The sequence below is a fragment of the Hemitrygon akajei genome, chromosome 11 (assembly GCF_048418815.1).
Source record: "Hemitrygon akajei chromosome 11, sHemAka1.3, whole genome shotgun sequence".
NCBI lineage: Eukaryota > Metazoa > Chordata > Chondrichthyes > Myliobatiformes > Dasyatidae > Hemitrygon > Hemitrygon akajei.
In genome coordinates, this window is record NC_133134.1 from 135,227,028 (window position 1) to 135,252,556 (window position 25,529).

The 25,529-nt window shown below is 38.0% G+C and overlaps 1 protein-coding gene across 1 annotated transcript; it reads left to right on the forward strand.

The window, feature by feature from the left end:
• Positions 1-241: 241 nt before the first annotated feature.
• On the forward strand, positions 242-25,104 carry LOC140736035 (serine incorporator 1-like). The gene is made up of 10 exons (XM_073061729.1): positions 242-400; positions 5,301-5,462; positions 9,575-9,768; positions 10,450-10,529; positions 12,984-13,121; positions 14,703-14,872; positions 16,706-16,796; positions 20,137-20,329; positions 20,742-20,969; positions 24,246-25,104. Exons 1-10 carry the CDS (start codon positions 362-364, stop codon positions 24,382-24,384), a joined length of 1,434 nt encoding a protein of 477 aa, XP_072917830.1. The 5' UTR covers positions 242-361; the 3' UTR covers positions 24,385-25,104.
• The last annotated feature ends 425 nt before the right edge of the window (positions 25,105-25,529 follow it).

Sequence of the window (25,529 nt, forward strand, 5' to 3'; positions counted from 1 at the left end):
TTGCTTTTGAATATTGTTTTCCTCCCAGCGAAACACGTTGAAGCACAGACTCCCAACCGTGCATCACTTACAACACTGCTCACCAAAACATGCCAGTGTCCTTTTTTTTAAAAAAAATTATTCCCCTGTCAAGCGACACAAGCTTTGCTCCGCAGACGCTGCTCGGCCAGTCACAGCTCCCGACCAAGTATTTTGTCCTCTGTCAATCAAAACGTGCGGCCGCGTCACGTCGACGCGATGACATCAGGACAGACGCCCCTTTGTCCGCTGCCGGGTAACGGGGCTCTAATTTGGGGAGGTGCTTGTGGTGGACTTGACGGCGGAGGGGGGCTTCGGTTGGGATCCTCTCTACTGCTAGAAGATGGGCGCCGTTTTAGCTGTGTGCTCCCTGGGCAGCTTGGTAAGGAGGAAATGCGACGGGCTGTACCCCTCAGGGCTGGTTAGGCCTGCTCACGTCTCTCACGGTCCGCTGTGGGCCACGGCCTGATGTTTACTCGCTCACGCTGTTGTGTTTGAAGGCGTTCAAAAGTTTAAGCCGTCGTCATTAACTCAGCATCTCCCTTTTGGAAGAATGCTCAGAATGTGCAGCTGCGAGGTAGCTTCGCTTGCAGTCTTAAGTCCAGAATTGGAGGGTGTCATCGAAAACTTCTGAATAGGGGCTACCTTCCCAAAGAGCGTTTTATTGTGTTTAAGAAGATCCTGTTAAGGGTTTATAGTTTACCGTTATCATTCACGTGCATAGTCTAAAAAAAGTCAAGTAAAAAAATTGTTAAATGTTATTTCGTTTCAAAGACTTAATGTTTGAATGACTATCTAAATTTGTGTTATGGACGGAGTCTTCATAGTTACGTAGTGTTGATTAATACAGAAGCAGCCCTCCATTCTCTATGTGCATGCGGACGACTTGTTCCGTTTACACTAATCCCATTTGCCCACATTATGTCCATATCCTTTTGCATCTTGTCTGTTCAAGTGACTGTCTAAATGTCTTAAAGCGTTGCGACCGTGTTCATTTTCATCGCCAACCTCTCTGTTGAGAAAACCATCATGTCCTCTTTAAACCCTTCTCACTCACTGCAAACCTATGGCCATTTACTTTTGTGAGTATCTACCTATGTTTTTCGTATTGTATAAGGTGACCTTTGTCTCCTTTGCTCCAAGGAAAACAAGTCCTCGGAAAATATTTCCTGGTAACTAAAGACTTCCAATCCAGGAAGCATTCTGGCAGATAGCCCCTCTCTCCTATACAACTACATCCTTCCTAGAATATGGTGACCAGAACTGTATACATTATTCCTTGTGCAGTACCAATTGATGAAAGACAAAGGGCTGGTGAAGGGGGGATCTCACAGGAGAGGACAGAGGCCAAGGGAGAAAGAAGAAGAGGAGCACTTAGTACAGTTGCCATAGAATGGCTTAACTTTAGTATTCCATGAAGGCAAGCATGCCATATGTCTCCTTCACCACCCATCTACCTGTAATGCCACTTTTAGGGAACTACAGATTTGAAACACGAGGTCTCTGTCTATCAACATTCCTTAGTGCCTTGCTATTTATATATACATAATATTCCTCTCTTTGACTTCCCAAATTGCAACACCTTGTACTTATTGAGATTAAATTTCATCTGCCAACACTTTATTCAACTTTCTATACAATCTATGTATGTTTGGAAGACAATTCAAGGTGAGGCAACACTTCACCTGTGAATCTGTTGGGGTCATTTACTGTATCTGGTGTGGTCTTCTGTATATTGGTGAGACCCGATGTAGATTAGGAGACTGCTTTGCCAAGGGCTTATGCTTTGTTTGCCGGGAAAAGTGGGCTCTCCTGGTGGCCACCCATTTCAATTCTACTTCCCATTCCCATTTTGACATGTCAGTTCATGGCCTCCTCTACTGCTGTGATAAGGCCACACTCAGGTTGGAGGAGTAACACATTTTATTCTGTCTGGGTAGCCTCCAATCTGATGGCATGAATGTTGATTTCTCGAAGTTCAATTAATTGCCCCGCCCCTCTTCACTTCCCCATTCCACCCTCATCTTATTTTCTTACCTGTTCATCACCTCTCTCTAGTGCTCCTCCCCCTTCTTTCTCCCATGGACTTCTGTCGTCTCCTGTCAGATCCCCTCCTTTGTCTTTCATCAATCGACTTCCCTGCTCTTTACTTCACCCCTCCCCTCTCCTAGTTTTACTATCACCTACTACTCTGTATGTCTTCCTCTCCTCTCACTACCTCCATACTCTGACTTCTAATCTCTTTTTTTCTGAAAGAGCTGGTGCTCCATGATCCACTTATGCCTTTCCAAATGTAAATAAATCCTGTGGCTAGAGTTTTCTCCAGTAATTTCCCTACCGGTTTTATAAAGAAAAAAAGTCCTGAAGAAGGGTCTCAGCCTGAAATGTCAACTGTTTACGCTTTTCCGAAGAATGTGCCTGGCCTGCTGGGTTCGTCCAGCATTTTGTGTGTAATACTTTGATTTCCAGCATCTATAGATTTTCTTTTGTTTATTTTTGGAAGATGTTCCTTGCTGCCCACTACACCAGTAATTCTCATGCAATCTATAAGCTTATGGACCATTCCTTTTACAGTCAGATCCACATTGTTGAAATATATCACAAACAACATGTATCCCAGCATTGATCTCTGTTGTACATAACTGGTCTCATACCTCTGATCAGAGAAATAATCCTCCACCAGCACTCCCAGCCTCTCATCACCAAGCCAATTTTGGATCTACATGGTCATCCTGCATTAGATCCCATTGTGCCTTCACCTTCTGCATTTGCCTGCCAGGTGGAGCCTTGTCAGATGCCTTACAAAAGTCCATGTAGACAACATCTGCCATCATGCCTTCATTAGCTTTCTTAGTTACCTCCTCCATTACACAATCAAATTTACTGAGGCACCATTTGCCTCATACACAGCCATGCTGGTGCTCCGTGATCCACTTATGCCTTTCCAAATGTAACTAAATCCTATGGCTAGAGTTTTCTCCAGTAATTTCCCTACTGCTTTTATAAAGCTCACTGTCTTTGTGAAGTGCATATTAAATTAAAACCCTTTGTAGTGAAAGTTCTTTAAGTGACTTAATTAGGGAAGACGTGCTAGCTGTGTACGTTTTGTGTTCATAAATGTTTCTAGTGTTGAAGAAACTGAACTACTGTATAAACAATAGTTACTGCTCATGTATTTCCAAGTACAGAGTATAATCATGTTTTAAACAATTGTGTTCAGTACCCTGTTGCCTAGTTGGAATAATTACCCCAACCAATATTATTATATTAATAATTTCTATAACTTTTATTAAAAATGTGAAATTATGTAATAACTTTCTTCATCTTCATTGAATTCGTTATGGGATCTTTTACATTGGTATCAGAGGACATTTTATTTTCTCTTGAAAGAGTATATCAGTAATGTACAGTATTGCAAATTTCAGATTTGCAGATCTTAATTGACACCGTAGTTTCATCTTAATTTTTCTGTTTTATCAGACACTGATAAATTAATTTGATATGATCCTAGCCTTCAGAATGCACTCAAATTTTAACATGCTTGTACATTGATACCTTTTCAATCTTTTGAAAGTGTAAATTTAATAACTTAAGACTAGAATTGATTAAAATAGCAGATACAGTTGTAGAAAGAAAACAGCTGTTGATTATAAGTCTGCATAACAGCAGTGTTCCATGTAATTGGATTTTGAGTCTTGTGAGTTAACATTGTAGAGCGGTAACATTACGATTTCCTCCGTAAATTGCAACTTTGTAATAGTAATTAACTCTTTAATATGATTATTGGCATTAATTTTGCAGAAAAATGTACCTATTTTGTTGTTTTAATTCTTTTTGAATTGAGAGAATGTGTTACCTTGATGTATTGTGGGTAGTAAGTATGGCAAAAGATAGCTGGGTAAATTATTAGCCATGTAAATTGAGTAGGAAAGACCTATTTTTTGTGGAGAAGTCGGTCGCTGGGGACTTAATTTTAAGATAATGAGATAAATCTTCTTATTTGACAGGATTTAATGTATTTTTCCAAAATGTTGTGATGTATCTCCTGCTTTTCAAAGTAATTGAAACAGAAGCCCTCTTAATGATGCAAAATGCAAATGAGCATTTATTCTGCCATGACATACAAATAACAGACTGGGAGCTGGATTGGAGCTTTATATAGTTCTTTAAATTTTCTCAATTCCGTTTTTGAATTAACTAAGTAAATTCAGAAAAAATATGTTTTAAAATGACAGTTGGAATCTGGTTTCATTCTCAAGTTGCCTAGCTAATATAGCCATTTGGACTGACTCTGAATTCATAAGGGTTGATAGATGCAAAATAAAATCTTTCTGTTCGGTAAGCTTTGAATGGCAAAAAAAGTCTTTTGGTATTGCATTGTGGAAATTGAAGCAAACAAGAGTTAAAATGTGTGCTAACCGAAGAGTGCATCCTTTCACTGTGTGAAAGCTCACTAAGGCAACAAGTCAAGATGATAAGCTGACAGACAGTGTGCAGGCATAGTGTAGTTACTACCCAGGCTGACATGACCCTTGAAAGTCTGTTATACAGCCTTTGTGGGGGAACCAAGGTCAATGAGCATTCTAGGACAAGATAATGAAACAAACAAAGGATCTCTATGGGAACACTTGTAATTGAACAGTTAGTTTACTAATTCTCATGTATTATTGTTCTTTATAATGGACATTTAATTGGTTATTAACACCTGAAATTGGTACTTAACTATGCTAATTATGGGATTCAGAAGTGTACTATGTTTCTATTGGATCAATATTTGTATACAACTAGACAATCTCAGTATAAAGATAGCATTTCTTTGTCCAAATGTCGGAGCAGCATAGTTACAGAGGCCATGCTGTTTATCCTTTACAAAAGTAAATAAAGTGTGATTGATGAAATAGTGTAAGTTGTCAAAGTCTAATTAATTAGTGCTGACAGCATAAGTATTCATTTCATTCACTGTAATGATTTTATGTAAATTCTGTGCAACAAATTTGGCTTATGCTTTGGATGCACCATTGATTTTTTTTGATAACTGCTGGGCCATTGTCATTTTGGAAATGCACAAAATAATTTTCAAATGATTCAGTTTGCTGTATTAGATTTTGAATTTTGAGACTCATATCTCCACATTATGACCCATTTAGTTTTGGGTGATTGTCCTGTAAATTGCAAATGCTTATTGATGAAACTTAAATGCAGAATTATTGTTGGACCTTGAATTATTGTGAGAAATTATTCTCTCTAGACAAATCAATGTCTTTTTGTAATATTCCCTGTAGGTATCATGTCTGTGCAGCAGTGCTCCTTGTTTGTTATGCAGCTGTTGCCCCAATTCCAAAAATTCTACGGTAACTAGATTGATCTATGCATTCATGTTGCTTCTGGGAACTTTTGTGGCTTGTATTATGCTGGCTCCAGGAATAGCAGTACAACTAAAAAAGGTACGTCTTATTTAATTAATCCTTAGTATGTTTAACGTGACGGGAATAGAACTTTCACTTCCCTCAATGCAAATCGTTACTTTTATTTTTTCTAATTTCTCCAAAGAAGTAATTACATTTCTGTTAAGTAGATAAGATATGGAAATCATATTGATCATTTTCTTCCTATTTTCACAATCAGCTTCGAAAATTCTTCAATTTCTTTGATTTACAACATGTACATTGGCTTGTATTATGGTTCTTCAGTTATTTCATTTCAGTTAAGTTAAATACAGTATAGACCATAAGATACAGGAGCAGAATTAGGCCATTTGCCCCATCAAGTTTGCTCTGCCATTTCATCATGGCTTATCCATTTCCCTCTAAGCCCCAGTCTTCTGTCTTCTCTCTGTATCTCCTCGTTCCCTGACTAAATAAGAATCTATCAACCTGTGAATGAAATATACCCAGTGACTTTTCCTCCGCTTCTGTTTGCAGCAACAGATTTCACAGGTGCATCACTGTCTGGTTAAAGAAATTCCTTCTCATCTCCATTTTACATGGACATCCCTCCATTCTGAGGCTGTGTCCTCTGGTCTTAGACAAGCCACCACAGGATACATCCCCTCCATGTCCACTCTGTTGAGGCCTTTCAATAGAGGGGTTGCAATGAGATCCCCTCTCATTCTTCTGAATTCCAGTGAGTATAGGTCCAGAGCCACCAAACACTCCTCGTATGATAAGCCTTTCAATCCCAGAATCATTTTCGTGAACCTCCTTTGAACCCTTTCTAATATCAGCACATTCTTTATTAGATAAGGCACCCAAAACTGCTCATAATACTCCAGGTGTGGCCTTATAAAGCTTCAACATTACATCCTTGCTTTTATGTTCTAGTCCTCTCAATGAATGCTAACATTGCATTTGCCTTCCTCACTACCGACTCAACCTGCAAACTAACATTTATGAAATCCTGCATGAGGACTCCCAAGTCCCTTTACAGCTCATATTTTTGAATTTTTTCTCCATTTAGTAAATGGTCTGTGCTTTTATTTCTTCTACTAAAGTGCATGTCCATACATTTCCCGTCACTGTATTCCATCTGCTGCTACTTTGCCCATTTTCCTAATCTGTCTGTGTCCTTCTGTAGTTTCTCTGCTTCCTCAATACTACCTGCCCCTCCACCTATCTTCGATTCATTTACAAACTTAGCCAGAAAGCAGTTAATTCCATCATCCAAATCATTGACATTTAACATAAAAGGAAGTGGTCCCAGCACAGACCCCTGTGGAACACCATTAATCACCAGCAGCTGACTAGAAAAGGCTCCCTTTATTCCCTCTCTTTGCCTCTTGCCAATTAACCAATACTCTATCTGTGCTAGGTTCTTTTCTGTAATACCATGGGCTCTTGTCAAGTAGCTTCATGTATAGCACCTTGTCATCCGGTTCTCCTTTGTCTATTTTGCTCGTTATTTCTTTAAAAAATTCCAGCAGATTTGTCAGGGAGGATTTTCCCTTGAAACCATGCTGATTACAGCCTATTTTATCATGTGCCTCCAAGTACCCTGAAACCACATTCTTAAAAACTGAATCTAATGTCTTCCCAACCACTGAGGTCAGACTAACTGGCCTATAACCTCCTTCCTTCTGTCTCTTCCTTTTTGAAGAGTGGAGTGACATTTGGAATTTCCCAGTCCTCCAGAACTATGCTGGAACCTATTGAAATATATTTGTAGATAAACGGGTAATTCTGTGAACTAATATAATTCATTTATGTAAATCCATTCTGAAAAACAGTTTAGCAATTTCATAACAGTTCTTCAGTGGGATATTAACTCTGTGGGAAGACCACCAATGATGATAATTGTTAAAGTTAGAAGGAAGTGGAAAGTGTCTCGTTTTCTTCAAGCTTGGAAAAAACAATGAATATATCTGACTGTGGTTTAGAGTTCATCTAATTTCAACAACATACTTATTGTTATCTGGAAAAGCACATGTTTCCCACACCTCCGGAAACTGATATTGAGTGACAAGGAATGTTGCCATCAAGCATGAGTTTTCCTTGACTATTTGGTTTACAAAATTACCACATGAGTATATATTAAATTCGGTAAAACAGTTTTAGCCTCTGTTTACTTTTGAAATCTATCCAACTGATGATTATCATTTGTATAAAGAAGTTCTGTATTTTAACACGTCCTCATTTCTTATCCCAACAAACAATATGCTGGGCTTCAGCAATTCCTTTCCTGTCACAGAAGCTGTTTCACCTGCTGAGTTCTACTAGCAAATTGTTTTTTGCTCCAGATTCCAGTGTGTGCAATCTCTTGTGTCTCCTCATTTCTTACTCTTTGGTTAAACTTGTAATCCCATTTTCACATCCTGTGACGAATCACAATAAAGGTTGCAGCATTTTAGGAAGAATAGTGCATAGAGGATGTAGTTTTTAGTTGGTGCTGCTTCATGTAAAGTATGAATATGACTGGAGAGTTTCAGACATATAGCAGGAAAGCTGGATGTGATTTGATAGGTGATAGTGTAATCAAGGATATAGGGAAACAAGGGAATTTTAAGGTTTGTAAAGTCAAAGGTACCCTTTTTTAAGGGTAGACTGATATTGGTAATTTCGAGAATATCTACAACCTTCAAACTTCCTATAATATACATTCAGTGGTCACTTTATTTAGTATAGGAATGTATGATAGGTTCAAAAGGTACGTTTAATGTCAGAGAAATGTATACAATATATATCCTGAAATTCTTTTTCTTCACAAACATCCACTTAAACAGAGGAATGCCCCAAAGAATGAATGACAGTTAAATGCTAGAACCTGAAAGTCCCTCCATCTCCCCTCCCCACACACAAGCAGCAGCAAAGCAATGAACCCCACCTCACCAGCACCCTCCACTGAGCACTCAAGTGTGCAGCAATAAAGACAGACTTGCAGTACCTCAAAGACTACTCGTTCACCTGGTAATTCTCTTCTCCCTAATAAGGGAAAAAGAGGTGTCCCTGTATCACAGTGAGAGGGGAGACATAACAAACAACTTTCTGATATATGATGTTAAAAAGTCTGTTGCGTCACTTTTTCCGAGCCCTGCGACCAGAGAATCGGTCCGGGAAAGGCTCAGGTCTCTGGACACAGCTGCCAGCTAACCCGCTGCTTCTGATGTTCTGTGTTCTTCCATGATGCCTCAAGGATACCAGCCTTGAATCAACCCATCTCCAGAGTCATGCAAATCCAGCACCCTGAAGGCGTGCTACTCTTCCAGGCCACGTCCTTGGGATATCAAAAAGTGGCCGGTCGTGAGGCCATGAGAGAGGGTCCCATTCCTGCAAAGAACCAAAGCCAGAGTCTTCAAAAGAACCTTGAAAGGGAAAAAAGAGATATCAAAGATAGAATTAGAGCTGTTTCCAAAGATGCAAGCAAAAGAGTTGCTGTTTAGTGCCATCTTGACTTTGCTCCGCCCTCCGTTCCCAATAATTGGCAACTGAGTGTTTGCTCATGGTTTTTGGCTGCTGTCACAGATCTATTTCAAGGTGTTATGTGTTCAGAGATGCTCTTCTGTACACCACTGATGTAATGCATAGTTATTTGAGTTACTGTCACCTTCCCATCGGCTTCAATCATTTTGGCCATTATCCTACCTCTCATTAATAAGGTGTTTACGCCCTCAATGCTGCCACTTGCTGGTTATTTCTTTCCTGGTTGTCCTCATTTTGTGCAAACCTGCCTTCTGCTTACTCAAGAAAAACAAGGATCAAAAGATCACTAAAATTAAATGACAAAAACAAAGAAAGAAACTAAGAGAAGAAAATCTATTACATGCAGGTTTCATTGACAAAGGATTGATAATTATTCCATGAAACAATTTAGGGCATCAGAATCAGACTCTGGTTTAATATCACTGGCATATGTTGTTTTGGAATAGCAATACATAGCAATGCACAAATTAAATTAGTGCAAATTGAAAGCAAAAATAGAGGAAAAAATAGTGTGAATTCATTGTGCATTCAGAAATCTGATGGTAGTGGGTCATAACAAAACTGAGTGAGTGGCTCGTGCAATAAAAAATGTAGCAAAGCATTTGATCTGTTGTAATTCATGAATTGATTATTTTTCCCAATAGATTCCAGGGTTTTGTGAAGATGGCTTTGGTACTCAGCTTCCAAATGTTCACGGGGTTGTGAACTGTGATGTACTAGCTAGTTACAAGTCAGTTTATCGTATCTGCTTTGGATTTGCTGTCTTCTTCTTTCTCTTCTCTGTGCTTTTGATCAATGTGAAAACAAGCAGAGATCCCAGAGCTGCAGTACATAACGGGTAAGTGCTGAAAGTTATATTATTGGTTTATAATTTAGAAGTAAAATAAAGTGGTTAAAGTTTTTAAAAATCTTGAATCATTTTTTGTTATTGTTTTCACTGATTCTATTTCTAGTCTTGCCTAATCCGTAGTAATATTATAACATTGTTCTGATGTAGGTTGACAGGAAGGTTCATGTATTTATTAATGAAAATTGTTTTTTAAAAAAAGTTGTTCCTGGTTAAGTGTGTGAAGTGTTCTTGAATGTTTTGAAGAGCATTCAGGAGTGCTGTTAGTGTTAACCAGACTTGATGGAGACAGGCTGTCTGGATAGTGGAAGTTGGGCAAGGTGTGCTGTGTTACTTTTAGCAAAATGTGACAGATTCATGACATGATTCAGTGGGGTGGTAATAGGTGAGAAATTCACTTATCTGCCTATAGATCATCTCTGTCTTGGGCTGTCAATTTTCACAATGTTGGTAAGTCCTGGAGCTTCTTGGTTATCCTTTCTCCATTGGATTTGAAAGTGGTCGTGTGGAGTTTAATGCTTTTAAACACCTACAATCTCATCTGCCTCCAACCCTCCCCCCCCCCCCCCCCCCACTGTCTTTCAAAGTTGTATTTGTGTTTATTTTCATGGTGTATCTAGAAAATCTGAAGTTATTCTACTAGCCAATTTTACTTGATTTTGCTTTTGACAGATTCTGGTTCTTCAAAGTAGCTGGCACTATAGCTATTGTAGTAGGAGCCTTTTATATCCCTGAAGGACCTTTTACAAAAGGTAAAGAGCACTCTTGGTGAAAAATATACTAGTTATTTATACTTTATTAAGTCGGTTGTTAAGATAAACAAAATAATGTTGTCTTACATTAAGAGTGAAGTTTTAACTTAAAAAAGGCTTTATATTACAATTAATTATAATGAATTAAGATATCATTTCTGATGAGTTCAAAGATATATTTGTTCATTGTTTAGAACCACTAAACAATAGAATCATAGAGTTGTGTAGCAGTGAACTGCGACTATGGTGACCTTCATGTCTATATTAATCCACTTACCTGCACTAATTCTATATCCCTCCATGCCCTACTCATTCATGCACCTATTAAGTTGCCTTTAAAATTTGAAACTGTTCCTGCCACCATCACCTCTGGCAGGTCAATCCAGGTGCCAAATATTTTGTGTGAAAAAGATTATCCCTCAGATTCTCTGTAAATCATCTGCCTCTCACTTTATACCAATGGCCTTTAGTTTCAGGTGCTTCTACCAAAGGCAGCAGACTCTGAGTACTTACCCTTTCTATGTTTCTCATAATTTTACATATTTATAATGATTCCTGTATTGGAAGGAGCGTTCTTATTTATGTCAGATTAGTGGAATTGATGAGTTCCATTAGAAGTCCGAGTGCAAAATAATTGCACATTTTCCAATCTGTCAGTAGTTTTCTTTACACATTTGCAGCCTTTTTCTCCCTTCGCTCCTTACACTCAGTAGAAAGAACTGGAATATTTAAATTCATTTGTGGTGTTCCACCCCTATAATTCAAAAAATTCTGAACGTTTGTAGCTAGCTATTTAGAGCTTATGTACATCAGCTCATCTGATATCCTCCCCAATCAGATAAGCAGGTGTATACCAAGCTTTACAAAACTAAACTTTATAACTCAAGATTTTAACTTGTCCTTTATTGTTGATCTTTCTTGTTAACTGCTCTTTTTCACTCCTCCGTGATGTGTCACCTTGACTTCTTTGATCTATCTATCTCCCCCCCTTCATCTGTCTTTTCGCTTATTGACCCTTTTAATTGATTGTAACATCTATTACTTCTCAATACCTATCTGTTAAACTTGCAGATACTTTTTCTTTTTCTTGGTTACGATCTCTGAACTTTCATAACTTCCTGAGCATCAGACCACAATCAGGAAGGACAGGCAGCAACACCTCTGTCATGATTATTCTCAACACTGGCACCCCACAAATTTGCATCCTCATCCCCCTACACTATTCCCTGTACAGTTATGATGGTGACCAGATTCTACTTGGAATATGCGGATGATGCCACATTGTTGGTTGTATCTCAAATAATGAGTCAGAGTACAGGAAGTAGACATAGAGCCAAGTGACATGGAGCCATAACAGCAATAACCTTTCCTTCAATGTCAAAACAAAAGAGCTGGTCATTGACTTCAGGAACAGTGAGGATGCATATGGTGTTGGGGTCGATAGTTTCAAGTTTCTAAGAGTGAACATCACCAATACCCTGTTCTGGTTCAACCACATTGATGCCATGGTCAAAAAAACCTTACCAGCACCTATCCTTTCTCAGGAGGTTTAAGAAATCTAGTATCCCATTTGACCCTCCCTGATTTTTTTTTTTATTGATTCATCATAGAAAGCAACCTCTTTGAATGCATTACTGTGTGGTATGGCAGCTACTCTGCTCATGAGTGCAATAAACCGTAGAAAGTTATGGACACAGCTCAGCACATCACGGAAACCAGCCTCCCCACCGTGGACTTTGTCTAGTTTTCTTGCTGTCTTAATAAAGCTGTCAGCATAGTCAGTGATTTCTCCCACCCTGAACATTCTGTCTTCTCTCCTCCTCCTTCCCCCTCCCCTCCCCCCATCAGTCATCGGGCTGAATATACAAAAGACTGAAGGCATGTGCCACCAGATTCGTGGACAGCTTCTATCACGCTGTAATAAAACTATTGAATGTTTCCCTAGTATGATAAGATAAACTCTTGACCTCATCATAATCTACCTTACAGTGGCCTTGCAACTTGTTAGCTACTTGTACTGTGTTTTCTCTGTATTGTAATCCTTTATTTGGCACCGTGATATTTCTTTACCTTGTACCACCTCATTGCACTTTTGTAATGAATTGATTTGTATGGGTGGTGTGCAAGACAAACTTTTCATTGTACCTTGGTACATGTGATAATAATAAACTAATTTACCCGTACTCCTCTGCCCGTTTGATGCCTAGTGTGTTCTGTCCCCTGGACCCCAGTTGCTGTCTTACTTCATTTGCAAGACTACTTTTGATAATATGGTTATCAAGGTTTTGATAACCTTGTGCAGAAGCACAAGGATTACAAATAAGAATTAAGGGAAGACAAGTGCAACTCAGTAAGAGTGAAAGTGAAATGAGAGAGGCATGAGGGAAAAGGTGAAAAGAAAGACTTCGATATTGAGCTTTCAATTCATTAAATTTATTTTTCTCTCTCCATTAGCATTATTTGTCATTGGTACATGTGGTGCATTCTGCTTCATACTGATCCAGTTGGTTTTGCTGATAGATTTTGCTCATTCTTGGAATGAGTCATGGGTGGGAAAGATGGAGGATGGGAATTCCAAATGCTGGTATGCAGGTATGTGAATGAAAATCTATTTGCAGTGAACAGTTATGAATATTTGTTTAAAGCTTTTTTTGGCATTGGCATTTGATGAGTGGGGATTATCAACAGTTCATGTAAAATAATGTTTGTTAATGTAGATAAATATGACTGCAGGCAGATGGAAAAGGCATTAAAAGAAAACACAAAGTACACTGCAGATGCTGTGGTCAAAGCAACACGTACAACAAGCTGGAGGAACTCAGCAGGCCGGGTGGCATCCGTGGAAACGAAGTCAACGTTTTAGGCCGAGACCCTTCATCAGGACTGAAGAGGGAGGGGGCAGGGGCCCTATAAAGAAAGTGGGGGGAGGGTTGGAAGGAGAAGGCTGGTAGGTGCCAAGTGAAAAACCAGTAAGAGGAAAGATCAAGGGGTGGGAGAGGGGTTAGACAGGAAAGGTGAAGAAAGAATGTAAGGGGAAAGCACTATGTAGTAAAAGAAGGCAGACTCATGAGAGGTGATAGACAACTGGAGTAGGAGGGAGAGGGAGGGAATTTGCTTCCTCTACTCTCATGATGAGGCTAAACTCAGGTTGGAGGAGCAACACCTCATATACCGTCTGGGTAGTCTCCAGCCCCTTGGTATGAACATCGAATTCTCCAACTTCCGGTAATTCTCTCCTTCTCCCATCTCCCATCCCAGTTTCACTCTGCCTCCTCCTCCAGCTGCCTATCAGCTCTCTCATGATTCTGCCTTCTACTATTTGCTTTCCCCTTACATTCCTCCTTCACCTTTCCTGCCTATATCCTCCCTACTTCCCCTCCCCCACCTCGTGATCTTTCGTTATTGGTTTTTCACCTGGCACTTACCAGTCTTCCCACCCTGCCCCCACCTTCTTTATAGGGCCCCTGCCCCCTCCCTCTTCAGTCCTGACGAAGGGTCTCAGCCCGAAACGTTGACTGTTTGTTTCCACGGATGCTGCCCGACCTGAGTTCCTCCAGCTTGTTGTACGTGTTGCATTAAAAGAAAAACTCCTTAAAGTTCCAAAAACTATATGATAAAAATTTCAATGAATGCGTTCACAGTTAATAGTGCTAGTGTGAACAAATAGTTTATTTTGTCATCCATTTTATGTTATCCACTTCAAACTTAGTTAGACCTAATAAAATGCTGAGTCCACTGTACAAGTTGTGCTAGTCTTACAGAAAATAAATTGTTGTCAAGTCTTAAAATTGTAAGAATAGAATTCAGTTTAAAGCCATAATGAGTTAGAAAATTGAGAATTTTTCATTTTACTTTACAAATGTTGCAACTTTAATAACAGCTCAATCTAGCCTGTTTTTTTCTCTATTTTGCTACATGAGCTGTTTATCTGAAAAATTCTCAATTCTCCTTATCTGAGGATTACTATATTAAAAAAAGCCTTTTGTTTACTTTTTTGGTATATACAATTAACATTGTAATGTACAGTACTATTTCAATCTTGTTTAATTATTAAGGAAAAGCAATGATGGTATTTCCCTCTTGGATTGAAATTTACAATGCATCCTTTGGTTGAACTGAATTTTAATTTTATTTTGTTATAATACAATTTGCTTCTCGGTTTTATTTTTGCAGCTTTGGTCTCCATTACCGGCCTGAATTACATTTTGTCTTTCATTGCAATTGTGCTTTTCTATGTATATTATACCACACCTGGAGGATGTGTTGAGAACAAATTCTTCATTAGCATCAACATGATATTTTGCATTGCTCTTTCTGTTGTTTCTATTCTTCCAAAAATACAGGTAAGAATAAGCATGTTCTGTTTGCTTGTGTAGCATCTTGTTAACCTGCTGCACACTGTGACAGTCAATGCCCTGTTTTTTTTTATCCTTAAGTTAACTGCTTCAAAACTCCTGAGTGAATATCTTTGCCCAGATTTTCTTTATCTCAAATTCAAAGTTGGACTGAGATTTTTTTTGAGAAAAGTTCTTGAATTGAGAACCATTTGGAACATAATCGGACATATCCACAAAGTGAAGTATTCTTGGAGCCAATTTTAACATTAGGTGAATTCTTAGAGGTCCAAAACATTATACAAAGTGGAATTATCACATATAACACTCACAATTAGTCAAAAAATATTCCCAATAGTTTGCATAACATAGAATTTTGCTTGATATATTTTATTACTCGATTCCCCTGTGTAGTCTGACGTATGTTGGTCATCTTTCCTCTTCCTGAAGTCAACAATTAACTCTTTAGTTTTGCTGATGTTAAGTTAGAGGTTGTCTTTGTGTCACCACTCAACCATCTTAGCTGTCTCATCGTCACCTGTGATTGGTCCAGCGTGTCATTGACGAACGTGAAGATGGCTTTGGAGCTGTGCTTAGCCACGTACACAGTTGTGTGTACAGAGAGTAGAGCAAGCAGCTAAGTAAGCTATCAGGGTCGATAAGTGGGAACCAGTGGATATAATGTATTTGGATTTACAAGTTAGTAAAATTAGAACATAGGAATACAAGGTAATATATAGGTATAAATTGAATATTGATTGATGAAATAGAAGAGTAAGCTTGTCAGTGTTTGATTAGCTTACTGCTGTGTGCATAAAGGATCAGTAATAGAACACTAGCTATTAACAATAATGGATGAAAAGGTTAAATATAAGGTATCCAAGTTTTCTGATAATTCAAAGCTGATGCTAGCCTTGTGTCTGGATATGCATGGAAGCTTCAGGAGATGTAGCCTTGGTGACTAATTAGAAAAGGGCATGATATATCAAATCTTAAGATGGATGAAAAAATAAGCAGAGAACTTTTTAAAAATTGAGAGATTGAAAGGTAACTGGCCGTGGGATTTGTACACTGATTGCTAGAATTAAATATGCAGATACGGCAAGTCATTTGGAAGGCAAAAATGTTTATCATAATATTGCAAAGGTAAAAGCCTTTTGCTCCATCTATATAGAACTGGAATACTGTACATAAATCTAGTCAACCTACCAAAGCAAGAGTGTTCTTGTGATAAGAGAATGTCCAGCAAAGATTGTTTTCTGGGTTTATACTTGTTCTTTTAAAATTAGATCTATTCTATTCAGAGATGAGAGGAATGTGATGATCTCATTGGAACATACTGGGCCTTACAAGGTGGATGTTTCTTGTCTTATCCCTGGACACAATAAGTCTGATTTTAAAAGAACAAGTACTATTGTGTCTAAAACCACAGGTCATAATAACAAAATATGGATCAACCATTCATAAAATCAATAAAATGTCTTTGCCCACAAGGCAAGTGTACCACCAAGGTTCATTTGCTGAGTGTATTCCAAATGGAGGTTGATAGATTTTAATACATCGATTGAATTGAGGATTAATGTAGGAAAGTAGCCTGAGAGATAAAAGGTAATCTATATTGTTAATGAATGGTAGAGCAAGTACAAGGGTCAAATAATTTTCCTTGACTTCTACTCTTTAAAGTTCTTATGACCTGTTGCAATTTTCCATTTCTTTGGATTAATATATCTTCCAAGGATTTTTTAAAATAAATTGAATTTATTCTGTTAGGGTTTAAAATATTTAAGCCATATTTTGAATGTCTTTCTTAATTATTATTGCTGTTGATTTTTTCATTTGTAGGAAGCGCAACCTCGGTCTGGTCTTCTTCAGTCTTCAGTCATTACCCTGTATACAATGTATCTCACATGGTCTGCAATGTCAAATGAGCCTGGTAAGTGCTTGTGTGTTTTGCCAGATAATGATTCATATGTTTTTAATTTGTAATATTGAATCTGAAATTTATGAATGAAGATGTTTTCTTTGTGTTGGCATTACAAATTCAAATGTGCAAAATGCATTATTTAAGACAGGAAAAAGATTCAAATAAATAATTTTTATTAAAATTCAAACCAAATTTTAGGTATAATAGTTTTTTTCCTGTCTGAGTAAGTATCAAATATCAGTTTTTTCTGAAGATTATTTTTCTATGTTCATCTCTGGAGGTTTCAACATGATGGACTTAAGTATTTTCCTCATTAATGTATCCTGTATGATGCATGTCCCCCACACTGCACACTGAAAAGCGTATGCTTGATCTTCCTGTGCTTGTGATGTCAGAATGGTAAACACTTCTTGCTCCACCTAGGAAAATGTTAACAGAGGTGAAGTTGTCTGGGAAGATGTAGCTACTCTTTTCTGTCACTGACCCCTCAGGGCTGGTGTGTTCCCCTGACTTCCCCATCCTGAAGTCCACCTTGGATTTCATAGTCTTGCTGATGTTGTGCTACATTATTGTTGTGATTTTTAGTAAATTTTTGACAGCTTTTGGAATTTTTCCTTTGATTTGACATGATGCACAATGTTCTGTAGATTACCTCAAAAATTGTATTTCAGTATCTTTTAAATTAGAAAATGAGATGGTAAAATGTGAAAATAATTGTGGGGGCTGAATACTTTTTCAAGGCACTGTAGATGGTATTTGAGATGTGCCTAGCCACGCAGTCAGGAGAGTAGACAAAGTAGAGCAGTGCATTAAACATGCATACTTGAGGTATGCCTGTGTTGTTTGTAAGTGAGAAAATATTGATACTGATCTGCGCCAACGTGGGTCTCTTGATAAGAAAGTTGAGGATCTAATTGCAGAGCAAGGTACAGAGGCCCAGAATTTGAAGTTTTATTACTGAGGGGATGATACTGTTGAAATACCGAGTTGTAGTATATAAACAACAGCCTGAAGTATGTTTTGCTGTTGGCCTGATGTTCTAGAGCCAAGTGGGGAGCCAGTGAGATTGTGTATGCTGTAGACCCATTGTGATGGTAGGCAAATTGCAGTGGATCCAGGTCCTTGCTTAAGCAGGAATTAATTTCAGTTGTTGTGGCAGCTCACCCTACTCTTCTTGGGTACTGGTATAATTTATGCCCTTTTGAAGAAGATGGGAACCTCTGGCTGATTGAAAATGTCCTTAAACACTCCAATTGGACGGCATAGATTTTCAGTACCCTGGCAAGTACACATTTGGGGCCTGTGACTTGTAAAGGTTCACCCTCTTCAAGGATGTTCTGCTGTTGGCCTTTGAGACAGATCATAGGGTCACCATATATTAAGGAATTTGCACAAGTGTAGTGTTATTTTTCCTTTGAAAGCGTGCATAAAAGGCATTGAAATTGGGGAGTGAAGTATTGTTACTTATGTTGTTAGGCTTCTGCTTGCAAGAAGTAATGGCATGCAAACTCTCTCACAGCTGTTGTGCATTCAGTTGTGTCTCTAACTTAACACTGAATTGCCTTTTCACTCTTACATACATCCTACATACTTCCTTCAATAACTTGGACTGTTTATTTATGCACTGGCCTCTTGTATGTCAAATGAAGCTTTTTTTTTTGTAAATTTAAAAATGCTATCTATTAACTTTCCTTTTAAAATTCTCAAAGGATTTGAGGAAATTTGTCAAATATGATTTACCTTTCATAAAACAATGTTGACTAGATTTGATTATATTTGGCTTTTATGTGAATTACTGTGCTGCTCCTAATACTGCACCTAAAGTGACAGGTAAGACCATAAGAGATAGGAGCAGAATTCGGCCATTTTGGGTCATCATGTCTGCTTTGCCATTACATCGTGGCTGATACATTTTCCCTCAGAATCCCATTCTTCTGCCTTCTCCCTGTAACCTTTCATGCCCTGACTGATCAAGAACCTCAAATAAACCCAATTACCTGCCCTCCACAGCCGCCTTTGGCAAAGAATGCTGTATGTTCACCATGCTCTGGCAAAAGAAGTTCCTGCTTCTCTCTGTACAAATGGATGTCCCTCTATTTTGAAGGGGTGCCCACTGGCTCTCAAGGCCTTTCAGCAATTGATTAGCTTCAGTTAGATTCCCACTCGTTCTTCTAAATTCATCGCATACAGACCCAGAAACATCAAAAGCTCCTCATATGATAACCCTTTCATTCCCAGAATCATTGTCGTTAACTTCTTCTGAACCCTCTCCAATGTCAGTACTTGTTTTTAGATAAGAGGCCCAAAACTGCTCACAATATTCCAAGTGAGGCCTCAGAAGTGCCTTTATAAAGCTTCAACAATGCATTCTTTCTTTTATATTCTCGTCCTCTTGAAATGAATGCTAACATTGCATTTGCCTTCCTCACCACAGACTCGAGTTGCAAATTAACCTTTAGGGAATCCTTGTGCAGGATTCCCTGCTCCTGACACTCTTGACCTCCAGTATACTGCTAGTGTCTTCCACAGTGAAGACAGATGCAAAATACTTATTTAGTTTGACTGTTATTTCCTTGTCCTCCATTACTACTTCTCTAGTGTCATTTTCTAACAGTCTGATGTCTACTTTTTCCCTCTTTTACTTGTTATATATCTGAAAAAAAAACTTCTGATATCCTCTTTGATATTATTCTCTAGATGTGATTATATCCTAGGCAGAAAGATCAGATTTACCTTCAACACTATACATGTATTTGCCAATGATTTTGTGACAGAGTTCATGGAGCTACTGATAGCAGAGACTTTTTCATTCAAATTTGCTAAATATAGTTAGTCATTTAATCCACATTATTTGGGTCTTTTTAGCTACATCAAATAAAGAAAAAATGCTCTCAACTGTCATTACAGCTTGATGGTCAGTAGGTGTAAAGTTAATGTAAAACAAGATTTTCTGGTGTTGTGGACCAAGCATTCTTTTACTGTAGTTTCATTTGAAAGCTGTTGTGGCAGCAATATAGAAGGATAGGTATGTTAAAATTGTCTTTGTTCCAATGTTTTAATTTTGCTGCTTCACAATTATGTGAATGGCCTTTTAAATTTTTATATAAGTAGCTGCCACTGTGTCAATTGGGCAGGGAAGGAACTTGGGACGTAGCACTAATGCTAAAATGGGAGGGTGTTGTAGAAAGTAACTGGCAGGTATGCTGGCTGAGGAGTTGGACTGGTTAGTAGTTCGATAGAGGCATCTGTTGCGCCTCTGCTAAGATGCCTTATGGCTCATTATACAGTACATGTAGACAGCAACATATTTTAAATTGTTTAAGATTGTGATCTTGTGTTTATTTTTCAGATGGAGAATGCAACCCCAACTTTATGGGCCTCATTAAAAATTTGGTCTTGCCCTCATCTGTTCCGGTCAACAGAACGGAAAAATCATCTGTAGATCCTTCATCTCTAACGGAACCTCCAAGTACAGTGCAGTGGTGGGATGCACAGAATGTTGTTGGACTTATCCTCTTCATTTTATGTCTTTTATATTCAAGGTAAAGTTTAGGTTAGAACTTCATTTTAAATTATTGGTTTACTTGTGACCTCTGTCCATTTGCAGGGTCCTTAATTTGTGGGAATAGAAAGCAGTAATCAAAGTTGGAATATCCAACTTTTCTGAGAACCAAATGAAAAAATAAGATGACAGAATGAGGAAAATTGATATGGGTAAAAGAGCCATTTGTGGCTGAAAGGAAGAAAAGGAAAATAAAACATATCTAGTTTGTTAGATTTTTAATGGAAGATGAGATTAGACTGGATAAATCCTTTGAGAAATACAGACATGGTTGAGCCAGGGGCCAAGTGTTTTCTTGGTTCTTTGAAATTGATTTAGTTTAATGAAGAGAATATTATTGAATACAATCATGAAATGGTCCACTGTTAATTATAGTAATTTTGTCTTCATAGCATTCGTACCTCAAACAACAGTCAGGTGAATAAACTTGCATTCTCAGCCGGTGAAGCTGTGATGTTAGATGATTCATTGTCTGGAAGTGCTGTTGATGAACAGGGAAATGGCACAAGAAGAGTCCAGGATAATGAGCAGGATGGAGTCCAGTATAGTTATTCCTTCTTTCACTTCATGCTTTTCCTGGCTTCACTCTATATAATGATGACATTAACAAACTGGTACAGGTATGTAATTGCAAGGCAGCAAAGGACTTCCATTTTTTTCAACAGGTGAATTATTTCTAACCAAGTACTTTTGATCTGGCCTGTTTTAAGTATTGGTGCGAGAAGTGATTTACAGATGATTTTTATGATTGTCCAATTTAACATAATATGGGACTATATATTCCACTGGCAGATGTCCATCAAAGATTATCCATTATAGTTACTGGAAAGACTTATGAAAACATTGTTAGCCTTTCAGTTCAAAGCAAATTTATTTTCATAGTAGATATATGTCACCATATACATCCTTGGGATTCATTTTCTTGTGGGCATACTCAATAAATTCAATAGCCATAATAGAACTAATGAAATACCACACTGACAGGGCGGACAACCAGTGTGCAAAAGATGACAAACTGTCCAAGTACTAAAAAAAATTAAAAGATAATAATAATAAATATCGAGAACATGAGACTAAGAGTCTATAGGCTGTGGGAACAGTTCATTGATTGGACAAGTGAATTTGAGTGAAATTATCCCCTCTGGTTCGAGAGCCTGATGGTTGAGGGGTAATAACTGTTCCTGAACCTGATGGTGTGAGTCCTGAGACGCTTGTACCACGTTCTTGATGGCAGTAGTCAGAAAAAAGTATGGCCTAGGTGGTGGGTGTCCCTGATGATGGATGCAAGGTAGTATTGAAGCGAAGCCCTGTTTACCTGTGTCACTTGATCTTACTTTGTAAGAGGTGATAGCATCCAAGCCCTGCCACAGCTGTCGAGCGCCCTTCGTTGATTCAAGTTTAGTCTAGAATTGATACTTAACCTGTGAGTTGGCTTTCTGGAGATTCTACCTGGACTACTTGTAACTTTCTTGGTCGCCAGACTTGAAAGCCTCTGATCTGGCCCTAAGCAGATTGTAGATCTCGTGATTTATTCAGGACTTCTCGTTAGGAAAGAGTCTGAATGATTTTTTGGGGACACAGTAGTTTATGACAGTTTTTATGAAGTCTGTCAACCGTGGTGTATTCATTCAGACACACAGCTGAGTCTTTGAACACTGCCCAGTCCACTGACTCAAAGCAATCGTGTAGCTGCTCTTCTGGCTCCTATGCCCACCTCTTTGTTATAGACTCTGCCGCTATGCAGGTCTGGGAAAGACCAGGAAGTGATTAGATTTCCGAGGGCATGGTACGGTAGACATTCTTTTTCTTGGTATAGCAGTGGTCTAGTGTGTTGGGACCTTTGGTGCTACAGGTTATATGCTGATGATAATTGGGCAAGGGTTTCGTCAAACAAGCCCGATTGAAATCCCTGACTACGATTTAAAAGGCATCAGTGTGGACTGTTTCTTATTTCGTGACCAGCATCGTGCAATATCTCAAGTACTTGATTACAGTTGGCTAAAGGTTGTATGTAAACCTGCAGTCAAGATTATGGAGGAGATTTCAGTTGGTAAATAGGATGGTCGGCATTTGATAGGTGTTCGAGGTCGGGGGAACAGGAGTACGAAAAACTGCCACATCGGATCACCACAGAGTTTATCATGAAATTGCCTTTTCTAAATCAGCAGTTCAGTCCATCCTTTGTATCAAGAAGCCTTCGGGTCTGATAGTCGTATCTGGCATACTTTGAGTAAGCCATGTCTCAGTAAACTACTCCACAATTTTTCATTTGTCTTCGATACAGCAATCTGTCCTCTTGTCCTCTCTTGCAACTGCACATTTGCTAACGATGCTGGCTAGAGGAGGTTTCATACCTCAGCATTTCAGCGTGGCTTGGAGTTCCCCCCCCCCCCCCACCTGCTTTGCTTCTGGCCATGGCAATTAACCTTTGTCTGCTTAAAGGCGCTGTACCCTGTTTGCTTGAGAGATGTCCAGTGAATCCTTGAGAGGATTGTAAAATCTGTAGTTCATTATGTTGATTGAAAAATACATTGCTTAAAAGGAAATTATACGCTACAGATTGCAGTGAGAGTAATTTAAAAGGGGTATATTTAGAAGTATTGTACATGGCTTGCAAAATGTCAATGCAGTTCTCCAGTGCCACCTGTCAAATCTGTGGGCCTCAGATTGGTCTCTTATTCTGCTTCTCTCTCCATCCTTCCCCAGAACACCTCTGTTTCTTACCTTCCCTATTTCCTCTCTCTGCCATTCCACTACTCATGGGTATTTCTTGAATAATTGGACTTAACTGTGTCACAGGTTGCACAGTTTTTCTCTATAATGCCATGGCTGTAAACCAGTAATGGTAGGCCTTAATTGTGTATATTGCTCATTTCTGTTCAACTGCTCAAAAGACCACTGAGAGACCATGTATGATTTGGCTAGAACTCCAAAATGAAATTGAATTCAAGGAAAAAACACCCTCTCTTAAAATATCAAATGAAAATGCAATTCCAGTATTTAGTTAGACTCTATATTTCCAGGAGTTTCATGGAAGTAAATTAGATGTCTGCCCAAAATACACACACAGTGCTGTAGGAACTCAGAAGGCCAAGCAGCATTTGTGGAAAAATGTAAACAGTCGACGTTTCGGGCTAAGACCCTTCATCAGAACTCATGGAAGTAAAATAAGATGGCTACCCAAAATATTTGGCTCAGCTTACCAAATTAATTGAAGATATGAGGCTAGATATTGTTTCTTTCCATTACAGAATAAGAGTAACTTCATCATACTAATTTCCTTTAACCTAGTCTCCAGAATCTTTATTAGACTCCTAAAATTTTCAATGAATTTATGGCTTTAAACACAAAATAAATATTGAATAGTTGGTTTATTTTATGAACTGGAGCTGTATTTCAAAAACCATTAAAATAATAAAAAAAACTTTAAAAATGCATATTTTGATTAGCTATAGCTGGAAATTTATTGCATCTTTTAAAGATCTCACAACCAGCAAAGTTTCTCATGCAATTTACTTTGAAAACTTTGATGTTAGGAAAAATACACAGATTTGTATATTGCAAACAGGATTAACAGAAAGTAGGTTGTACTTGGCCAAGTACTTTTTAACCTGAAATTTTCCAAGATGTTCATATTTTATGTAAAGTTTGGCAAATAATGGGAAAGAATATTGAAGTGGGTTATGATTATACTGAGTTTATAATTATGACTAATTGAAGAGTCTACGAGAAATTGTGTCCATGCAATTGTGTGTGTTTTGAAATCTTGTGATAGATGATGTTTTGAGGAATAGACTGGAAAAGCTTTCCTCCTTTGGTAGTGACAACTTTTATGGAGTGATTGAAAAGTTCTTGCAATTTTTTAATCATTTGTTTTTACCTCTCTTCCTCTGTAGTCCCGATGCTGACTACAAGACAATTACGAGCAAATGGCCCTCTGTGTGGGTGAAAATCACTTCAAGTTGGATCTGCCTACTTTTGTATCTGTGGACTATGCTGGCACCTCTTATTCTTACTAACCGTGATTTTGAATAGCACAGTGTAAACATAGCTGTTGAATTAAACAAGTCCATCAAACCAGAAACCAAATGATATAGCTTTTGTTTTTTCAAAAAAAGCTCACAAGAACATTCAAGGGGCCAATGCACTGAATTATTGCTTAAATAAGAAATATGCTTTTAGCCTTAATGTTGTTTCCATATGATTAATATGCACTTTGTATCCTTTTAAAAAGAGATAAGTGGAATTGGATGTGAAGAAAGGATTTAAAAAATGTTTGATTTAGCTTGTATATATCATAAATAGTAAGGCAATATTGTTCAGAAGCGCATTTATTTCCCTTTATAGGTGCTTAATACTGTGTTTTATTTTAAAGCTTTCTATTACTTTGGATGATTTCAAACTCTAACATTTGATACTAAATTGAAGCTATTAATGCAGAATTGTTTTGTCTTGAATTTTGAGCATTATGGAAGTAGATTATTAGTAGACATGTTGTTATTCCCCTGGTTTACAAAAAATAGTGTCTTTGACAACTTTTAATGTCTTGTATGGCTGATGGTGGGCATGATGGTTGGCCATGGGCCACTGAAAGATTGAGATTTATGGTCTGGGCGGTAAATGAAGCCATGTCCAAATAATGTTGTCTTTAAAGAGTTTGTATTAATTATCTGGAAAGCAGGAATGCTAAAACATCCTATTCAAATTTGTACTATTAAAATTATAATAAAATTGTGTTAATGTACAAAAAATAAATGATGTATGTGGTTGTGCTTTTTCTTCCAGAATTTATAACTGAACAAACTTGTTAAACAAAAATAGAGACAAAAAAAATACTTGGATTAGATTGTTTTTTGATAGAAAGAACTGTCAGTAGTTTTGTAAGATTACAAGGATTTAGTGAAACAATTGCTTTTTCAATTCAATGAGTGTGCGCTGATCATCAAGCACCCAATCACTCTAATATTAGCCTTGTTTGTTTGTTCTGCCCACTTTCTAATATGCTTGCCCTAAATTCTGCCATCTACCTCCACTATCAGTGCCAAATTAACCTACCAGCCAGCACATCTTTCGGCTGTGGGAAGATACCCATATAGATAGATAGATAGATACTTTATTCATCCCCATGGGGAAATTCAACTTTTTTTCCAATGTCCCATCCACTTGTTGTAGCAAAACTA